General features: G+C 39.4%; 1 protein-coding gene across 43 annotated transcripts in view; it reads right to left on the reverse strand.

Annotated features, from left to right (window-relative positions):
- IQCH (IQ motif containing H) overlaps window positions 1-10003 on the reverse strand; it is a 71768-nt gene that overhangs the window by 41691 nt on the left and 20074 nt on the right. For 8 of the 43 annotated variants that reach the window (XM_086849647.1, XM_086849646.1, XM_086849648.1 and 5 more), the window contains 8 exons: window positions 9838-9979; window positions 9520-9633; window positions 9078-9175; window positions 8629-8737; window positions 6992-7111; window positions 1276-1387; window positions 474-587; window positions 1-89 (listed from right to left, as the gene is read on the reverse strand). The exon at window positions 1-89 is cut by the window's left edge and continues 126 nt beyond it. In XM_086849647.1, coding sequence (XP_086705773.1) covers window positions 1-89; window positions 474-587; window positions 1276-1387; window positions 6992-7111; window positions 8629-8737; window positions 9078-9175; window positions 9520-9609 — 732 coding nt within the window. In that variant the 5' untranslated portion in view covers window positions 9610-9633; window positions 9838-9979. Of the gene's footprint in view, window positions 90-473; window positions 621-1275; window positions 1388-6991; window positions 7115-8628; window positions 8738-9077; window positions 9176-9519; window positions 9634-9837; window positions 9980-10003 lie in introns of all 43 variants that reach the window. The other 35 variants (XM_086849639.1, XM_086849641.1, XM_086849643.1 and 32 more) reach the window with 9 other exon arrangements.

A 10003-nucleotide genomic window follows, 5' to 3' on the forward strand; every position in this document is an offset into this window, starting at 1 on the left:
AGAGGAAGATGTGCCATTAATTACTTCCTTTGGCTTTGGGAAGGTGATGGTGTCTGTGTGCTCAGGGTCCAGCCTGCTACTGATCTCTCCTGCAGAAATAAAACATGGTTTGAAGGTTTCATTGACTTATTACCAGTTATTAATTTAATCCCATGGCAAACAGAGGCCTGATCAGCAGGTGACAGTCATGACTTACAGCACCCCTGGCTTAACACTGGGCACAGCTTCAGATTTGGGTGCTTAAAATTTCAAATGGGCAGGTGGGAACCCAGGAGGAGCCCAGAAATGAACCAAACCCTTCCAGGGGAGAAGAAATCTGATTCCTACCCCGTTGCAAGACACAGCATTTTCCTGTGCTTTATACTCTGCAGAATTTGGTGACTGCTCATCATAGAGCTCTTTCCTTGTGAGATAAAAGCTGAGAGTGAAGCTGGAGATGCAGCTGAAGATTGTTATCAATGCTTTGCACTCACCTACAGCTGATTTCTTGTGCTGCCTGGGGAATTCAGGGAAAGGTGCTGCTCTGGACACAACAGGAGGGGCTGGCAGAGTTCTCTCTGCTGCTGGAAGGATGAGCCTTTGGCCACCTACAAGAAGGTGACACTCCTGAACAATTCCAGCTAGAAATAAAAACGAATTCTTGGCAACCAAGAAAGTATTAAGCAAAGGCAGACCCAAGTTCTACATCAACACTACAAAACTAGCAGTTTCCTTTAATTGAAAGATTCCTATCTTTCAACAGACAGTATTTTACCCAGGAGGAAGGTGAGCTGTGCCAATAAAAACTGACAAATACATGCAAGATATTGAACCAGTGCTAATTCTGAAATATATTTGTATACCTAAAATTATATGCTTGTACAGTGCAATTTAATATGCAGAACACATGAGAATTAACTCTTGTAAAACACAATATAATCATGTAATTACAACTATAAACTGCTTGCTAGAACAGTCCAAGCCTAGTTAAGACTGAACAATTAATAACCAGCTGTTAATCATGATAGTTTCTCTGGTATTTATACAGGAACCTCCACCACACAATTCTTTGCAGCAGCAGCTGAAGCCTGTGGGTTCCAAGAACTGGTTCAGGATGATGCTCAGCAGGACACACTCTACACCTGCAGAAAGTGGCCTAAAGCTCATCCCTACCCTTTGCAATGTTTAAAATCACAATTTTTGGTAGTCTGGAGGTGGCAGGAATGAACCTGGCACCCTAAAAAATTCCCAAATAAAGAGCAGCCCAGCAGCACCCAGAGGGCCTTTGGGACTCACCTTTTGGGGTGTCTTCTTCTGTCAGGGGTAAGGGAAAACCTGGGGAGTGAAAGGCAGGCAAAGCCCAAGGGCTGGAGGCTGTGGGACCTTTCCCTGGCTTCTGACTGCACATCTGGGAAGAGACAGAACCTCCTTGAACACAGGGAAATCTGGGATTTACAGACACTCCTCTACTCCTGCAGCAATAAATAACAAATATAATTTCTGCCACGACTGTTTCATTAAGATTTAACAGTGCACCACTCCTTTTATTACTTGTGAACATGCTACAGTATTGTCTACCGTTGTTACTTCAGTAATTTAAAATAAAATTAATTAAATTTAATTGATGTCTTGTGTACTGTTTAATGAGGGAATCTCAGGCAGTTTGCTCAGTTTTAAGGAGAGCAGTGTAAATACAGCGTTTCTTGACAGAACACTGTTAAAGAATATAAAATGCATACACAGGCAAGGAACCAGAAGGAAAAATAAATATTTTAAAATATTAACTTTTAAAGAATGATCATCAAGCTTTTAGTACAATCCAGGCCATCACCAGGATCTTGGAGCACTGTTGTGTCCTAATTATTGAATAACAGCAGCCAGCAACTTTCTAGAAAGGGAGAAGGAACTCCCAAGAGGGAAATGAGACAGATCAAAATTAACTATTCTAATCTTTCCTCCCAATTTGTCTAACAACACTGCCCACAAGAGATGAGGGAGAGAAAAATCTGTGCTTTTTATCGTAATAGAGAACCTTTCAGAGAAATTCCAGCCCTTCATTTCAGGTTATGGCCATTATGGAGCATTCTGTTTTAAGGGATGGAGAAGGATGAATCCTCATGTCCTGGTCTTCCAAGAAAATAGCAATAACCATGGAACAAAGGTTAACTTTATGTCTGCTGCCATGTAAGTGGTTTGATACCGAGAAAATAAAATTATAAACCACATTTTCCTGCTCACCCTCAGCCCCAGCAGCTTGGTGAGGCCACAACAAAAATATATAAAAGGCAAGAAATCAAATTAAACAGTGATTCCTCTTCCAGACTGTTGCTGGTGTAGCAGTAAGGCAGCACTGATTTTACTCCTGGTCAGTTTTATCCTAATTTAAATCCCAGTTATGAGGTTTGGTTATGATAAACAGCACATGAAATACATTTATTTTCATTGTGTCCACAGAGATGTAGTAAGCTGCAAGGAAAAGCAGTTCAGGTGGAGTGTGTGAGTTCAAAAGCAGCCTGGAGGATTGTTTGTTTTTTAAATTGGAGATAGATATTTAATTATTTTTTGCTGTATCCTTTAATTTCTATAAAGTCCATCGCAGGCATGATGTTAAAACAAGGACTGATGCAACAGAAATATAATTTAATCTCTCATTTACACTGCCCAGTGCCATCATTCAGTAGGACAGGCACCACAGTGGAGCTGATCCAAAACAACTCCCCATGGAAATTCCACCCAACCCCTCCACCTTTCCACATTCTTCCAGCACTCTGATTGCTGCACTGGCTCCCTCCTGAAGAATTCAGGGAGACACCCAAGCAAAACTGCCTTCATTTTGGGAGTTATTGTCACTAAAAATAAGCCAACATGATTATAGTAAGACCTCAAAAGTAATATTAAGTACTGCAAGAGAAAGGTTTACTTTTAACATCACTGCTTCATCATGAGCACTTTTAAAATTCAGTTTTGCAGGGCTGGAAGGGAGCTCTTAAATTGCAGGGCAGACCAAGGCTGACTTGCCTTAAAATATGCTTGGAGTGTGCTAAAAAACTATTTTTTCATTTCAAGTGCTTCTGAGTGTAATTAACCTGGGACACAAGAAAAACAATTCTATTACCCTTTCTAAAGTGTTTTTCTCCTGTGGATAAACCTCTCCCACTTTATTTTTTCTTTTTGCTTCATTTTAAATAGGGCACTTGTTGAAACACCACAGGGATTTTTCTGATTAGTTCTCTATTTGTTTTCTTTTTATCTAGCAATATTTAACTAGAACATCTTTTTATGTGGTTGTTTTTGTGGGGTTTTTTGGTAAATATCTTTGTAAGTATTTTTTTCCTCCAATAAAAAAGAGAGCCTAGTATTAAATACAGGGAAAAGATGAGTAGTGTGTACCAAAGCAGGAATAGAGAGATGAGATTTAGTAAATAAATATTAGAAAATTGAAGGGTTTGATAGTGATGGGAAAAAAGGGATATAACAGATTAATTTATTGTTCCATCTATCTTCTCCAAACTGTCATATTTGTTGTTAAGAAGTTTCTGTCAGGATTTGATGGACACAGCACTTTCTCCTATGAAGGGAAAGAGGAAGCACAGCAAAATAAAATAAATGGAACTAAGGTCACCTTTCAGTATGTTCAGAAGAGTGTCAGGAAAGTGCTTGGAGAAGCCAAATTTAATTGGAAAAATTTGGAATTGCATCTTTAACAGCAGTTTTTGTGTTACTCTTACCTTCTCTAAGCTTTTAGAGTAACCAGAGATAGCGCTGAACTGCCAATTTTCCACATATTCGGAAAAATCAAGCTTTGCCCCTTTTCCTGGCCCTCCCAGAAATCCAGATCCATCAGAATTCCCCCCTAACAGGTGTGAAAGAGAATAGAGGGAGAACTTTGGTGAATCCCACATCTGCTTTTTGAAACAGGCACCAGCAGCAGCACAGAAGGGAGCGAGGGAGATAATTGCTGGCTTGAACCACAATATGTTTTACTGGTGGGCAGAGGGCCAGCCTACACCAGGCAGGATTTGTAGGATCAACTGATTGGAATTCAGGGATGAGCCTCCGTTCCTGTCCAGAGCCAGCTGCAAACCAGCAGCCCATGGCATCCCAATCAGGCACGGAGTTTTGTCAGGGAATGCTGAGATGCACACAAACAGCTTCAGCAGCTCTGGCTGCACCCCTGCCTTGCAAAATGACACTCAATCTCCAATTCCAGATGACAAGAACTGGATAAAAACTTAAAACAAATGGTGACCTTTCCAAAGATTAATTTGTTTACCAACAAAACGTTCTGCGTTTGTCAGAAGAGATGGGGGTGACCTTCACATTCCCATTTCCAGGTTGAGAGGATGCTGACTGCACTCATCTGTTAACTCTCTCTCACCAATTATTTCCTTTTTATTTTTAGTGACAAGAAGATTTTATTCAATCACCATGCTGCTTATTATGATTACACACAGTAATACAAATGCAAGAAGCTTCTTTTGATTTACTGTAGTGTGACTTCAATTTGTTTAAGTCTCATCCTGCCACCACTGCCAAACTCTGCTTTGGCTGTAATTAGAGCCAAAAACACAATCAGGTGTGGGGCATCAAAAGACCTGGTTTCCTTCTACAACTTCTTCTAGTTGCTTGAAATTAAGGAAATTCCCTGCCTTGCTTTATAATTTTGAAAATAAATACACTTTCAGGTATAAGCATTGATGATTAGCAGCATGCAAATGCTGAATAAAGAATGAATAATTGAAGATTTGATTAGAATGGTTGTGCTCAAACAAGTGAGCTTAAAAAAAGCCCCAGAATCACTGCCATCACCATTACAGCCACACTAGATAAGATGCAACTCATAAAGGCTAGAAATCATCACCGTATTAAATTCTACCTCATGAATAAATGAAAAGGTTCCTAAGTTTACAGTATAATATACATTTATAAGAAAACAAGGACCCAAAAGTGCCAGTATAATTCTATAACAGAACAGCACTCCTATGAAAACAGAAGGCAGAGCTGTGAATCTTTCCTACATTGCAGCAGTGCATCAGAATTATTTTTACTGCAATTCAGATTACTGTTCCTTTGGCTGAATACTCCATGGGAAGTATACATATTTAATAATTATCCACTCATCATTTTTCATCTCTTATCCAGATATAGGCTGCAAAAGAAAGTGTTGCCCGGTGTGTGTTTCAAACAGAATTAAAGCCCTCATTTTAAAATAACTACAGAACTTGGCAGAGGATGAAGCATTATTATTAGACCTTAAAAGGTCCAAAAGGGCAACAGTTAATTGTTCTTAGTTTCTATGATAAAATCCAGCATCAGCAACTTTATAATACCAAAAGAGCAAGAAAAGGCATAATTTTTGGTGAAACAATGAAATCCTGACTAATGATTCTTCCAACTACTGGAATGGCAGGATAACAAAAAGTCCGGGTAGATTTGTGCTTGACCCCTCAGGTCACCTCAAACCCCGACTTTTTAACCTCACCTCGCTTTCAACCGCTCAACCCTCGTCGAAAACTCCTGGAATACGCCTGAATGGCGTGAGACAAGCAATTAGTTTTTAATTTACTTGGGTGAAAGGGGATTTTTCCAGGGATTTTTTTGTGGGGAGCCGCTCCTTGACCCCGCGGAGGCCTGAGGGACGTGCGCGTACGGACAGCGCCCCCTGCCGGCCGCTCGCCCATTCCCTCAGCGACTTTAATCTAAATTTTATCCGAATTAACGTCATTTTAGAGCCGCAGCTGCGCACAGATTCATTGGCGGTACTACGAATAATCATATATATCACGTATAATCATATAGATCATATAAAATCCCTCCTTTAGCTACTGGTAGACGCCACCTTTAACAACGAACGCGTCTCAGCAGTGGATTTTGCAAATACCACCTGCAAAAATTTTACAGCCAGCGAAGGCAGAACATCCCAAACCATACATTGTGTCCTAAGATTCGAAAACTCTGAAGAGAATAAATAAGAGAGGAAATACCTGCTTGGTTTTTCAGCCTGTCAGCTCCACAGAAACTGTAAATATGTATCTGGGAGCCTGAGTAATTCACATTAAATGATTGTAATTTAAGGAAGTTTTCTGTGCTCAGTGCATGTTTTAGGGAGAGTGGTAAAACACATGGCTCTCTGCAGTCGGATAATATTCCTCTCTGTGAGTGTTTTAGAGTGGTTCTAAAAAGCTATTAGCCATGATGCTTTTTTCTAATTAACTCTATTATCACAGGGTTAGACAAATCACCTCTTAGTCTGGGCAACAGCTTTCCAAAAATCATTTTTTATAAGTGGCAGCTCACAACTGTGCCATTCACAGACTCTCTTTATGTTGTTTAAAACCAAACACCCCAGAATCTCTCCTAGAGCACCGAGCTTGCTGCAGGATGTTTCTGTCACATAAATTAAATTGTAGAAGAGCATCCCCATGTGAGGCCATTGGCTGTGTGGACCACAGTGCTGTGCTAAATTTGTGAACATAATTGATTTTTTGGAAGGATGGCTGTGCCTACTCTTTTTTTTTTTTTTTTTGAAAGCATTCTTTGCTAAAAATATCATCTTTACATTCAGCTGCAGAATTGGCAGCAGAACCGAAATTTGCAGTTGCAGGAGAGAAATTTGGAAAAACCAAAACTTCATTTTGCACGATTTGAACATTCCCAGAGCAGAGAGAAGAATGGGCTTTTAATTCTTCCTGCATCTTTGGGTCAGAAATCCCTAAACTCCAGTTTATCTACTCTGCCTGATTCTCCTGAGATTACTGACCATGCACATCCCATGTATATTCCTATTTTTGCTGGATTGGGATCTTGGGACATAAACCTGTTACATTTCAGGCTTCTTTTCCCCAGTATTACCACTGAAATTGTTTTGATCTTTAAATACCCATGTCAAAAAGCAAGAAATTTTGAGGAAATTACTTTCATGTCAATATTTTATTTAGGACTGATAAATATTAACTGTAATAGTGTAAAAAAATGCATATAATATACCCAGAAAATAATAAAAGTTACTTACAGGAGCAGATTTTTTCTTAGTTATAAGTGGCAGTCTGGTCTCATCATTGGGATGTTTTAAACCAGCTTTATTATCCGTGTTCTCTGGGTCAAGCATAATTTTAAAATCCATTTCCACCTGCTGCTGAAATATACAATAGGGATAACCTTAAAACAACTGCACCAGGGCTGAAATGATTAGAGGCAGAAACCGGTTAACATGTTGTAAATTTGCAAAATGATAACAAAAATTAATATTATTTGACTCCACACAGAACTGGGGAAACCAACAAAGTGCCTTTATTTAGATGGAAGACTTTGTAATGACTTGAACTATTATCCACATAGACACTTTGTTATCAGACTTTGTTCAATCACTTCACTTCCCAGCTCTGCAATTTCCACACCTGCACACTTTTGGGTTAAATTTGGAGTGGGAAGCCCAGTCAGGCTTGACTCCCTGGCTCTGTGTTGTGGTTTGCACGCTCCTCACAGAGGATAACACGGATCCAGTCCACCCTGGCTGGGTCTGGGATTCAGGAATCGCTGCCCTGATGGACCACAACAGCTCACTGCAGGCACAGCACTTGATTATTAGTAAATGAGGAATTAAAAAACCCTGATAGTAATCAGAATTAAAGCATAGTTCTTAATGCGTTCTGTGATCTGCATGGAATGAGTTCAGCTATTCTGCTAATAAAAATCATGATGATTTAAATCCCAGTGGACAGAAAATTACAAGTTTCTTCTTGGTCTAAGAAATACCTAAAGCATACCTGTAAAACCCAGAAGGATGCTCCATGTTTTTAATAGAGTAGAAGTTGAAAATACTTTGGTGAATGTTCTTTTGTATCAACATAAAAATAAATCCAGGAAAATTCCAATTTTTACAAATAAAATATGCCATAAAAAGTTCAAGAATCATTAGATGTGCACTTGAACTATTGAACAACTGTGTCAATTTGTGAAAGCACTAAAAATGGTTTAATTTATTTATCTGCACTATATATTCTCTCTTCTTTTGATGGTAATTACAAGCAAATGTATCAATGAGATGCTCATTTAGATTTGGGGTTGTAAGAACACAAGTTATTATCCAAGCCAATTACTCTTTTACCCACATGGCTGCACAGAGACAGAAAGTTCAATTTTCACCTCATCAGTGCTTTTGTGGTATTTATTTTATTACTATAACACACCGTAATGCAGGGAGGAAACTGCTGGTGCTATTAAAAAAATAGAATTGGGGGGGAATTGAGCACCTTTCAATTAAAACAGGAGATGATTCCCAATGCAAACTCCTCGCTCAGGCTGACAGGGATGTGATCAATGCACGGGGAAAAAGTGCCACACAGGATAACAAGAATTGGAATTATTAATAAAAAGACACCTGATAAAAGTGGCTTTGTCAGCTTGGAGTGGGAAGTGCCAATTCCACACCTGCATGGATGGAATCTTTCCCAAATTAAATGTAATCCTGGGCTGGGAGAAGGTTCCTGCCTCAGCTGCTCCTTCTGCTGAGGATTTTTTAACGCTTTCAGTCGTGGGCTGTTATCAAAGCCTGAATCCATGGGCAGCCAGAGCATTATGGGATGCACAATGCACGGAGCACCCATGGAATGTGGCCCCTGGCAGAACAATCAGGGTGGGATTTCAGACCTGAGAGCCCTGGGACACACGTGGGGCTGATCTGCTGCACCTCTGGACAGTCACGGGCTCAACTCGTGGCAAAACCAGCTGCTTCTGACAGGCACCAAAAGGGAGACTCCTGATTGAGAGAGAAACAGGCAGTGAGGTTCCTAAAAATTACTTGGATTTTACCTATAAAACCCACTCTGCTTTCATCTAGCTCTATCCAAATGACTGTGTTTTTATTAAAATTTGTGTTTAGCAAAACTAAAATCACAGGACTTAGCAGAGCACTTCTGGAGCCACTCAGAATTGCACTTACATTTTTTATTTTTTTTTTTTTAACTTAAAATCAAAAGTCACTTTGATTTTAATAGGAAATTACTAACTTTTTCTAGGTCAATACTCCCATTTGCTTGACATGATTATGTCACCTCAGTTTTTGTGTCTTGCTGCAATAAAATATCTGTTTCACTTACCACTTAGGGGGCTCTTTGGAATTTTCTTCTTTATTACCAGCTGAAGAAAGAGTTAACTCTTGGCCATTTACAACATTTATATAATTTTCAGCGTGTTTCTGTTAGAGGGGAAAACATATTTAGCCTATTACAAAGATATAAAGGATATTAATTTTATTTAACTGGGTTCATTAAGCACTCCAGGTCTTTGCTTGACTGAAAAGTTGATAAACTTTGTGCCTCTGTCAGACTTAAAATCTGATTTTGGCTTATGGGCACAAGATCAGCTAATTCTGATGACCCAAAAAAGGGAGCCATAATTCTGAACTGTAATGTCTGAGTAATCTCATCAGCTGCTGATTGGAAAGGGCTCTTATAAGACAACAAATATGTGGCCCAAGTGATTGATTAACACAGACTTAAAAAACGGAATCATTTTCTGGATCTGCTCTATTTTACTTACTCTCAGCCCAAGTTCAGTCCTTTCAGTTGCTTTTCTGAGGTCACAAATATCCATGGCTTCTGCATTTCCTTTCAAGTTGTTTTTTTCCATTTTAAGCTTCTGAAGGTCTTGAATCTAAAAAGCAAGTTAGGACAAAAATCATACCTGTAACCAAACCCCATGGGGTTAGGTAGGATTTAATTCAAATTAAATTATTCCTAAATACAGGGAAAAAAGATCCATGTGGCTTCTGTACTATTATAAATCGGAGAATACAAAGCAAATGACTTGAAGTCACTGAGTGTAGAAAAGCTGGAAAAACTCAATTTTAAAACAAACCTCACGAAGCAGTGACAATAAACTTCAGGACTGAGATTTAAAAGAGTGATGTTTCCTCACATATCTCACACTCCTGGCACAGCTGCTTTCCCAGAGCAGGGACCTCAAAAGCCTTTAACAAGAGATAGGAACTCCAGGCAGCCTGTGAGGAGAACACACCGGCGCA

The sequence above is a fragment of the Cyanistes caeruleus genome, chromosome 13 (assembly GCF_971803275.1).
Source record: "Cyanistes caeruleus chromosome 13, bCyaCae1.hap1.1, whole genome shotgun sequence".
Taxonomy (NCBI): Eukaryota; Metazoa; Chordata; class Aves; order Passeriformes; family Paridae; genus Cyanistes; species Cyanistes caeruleus.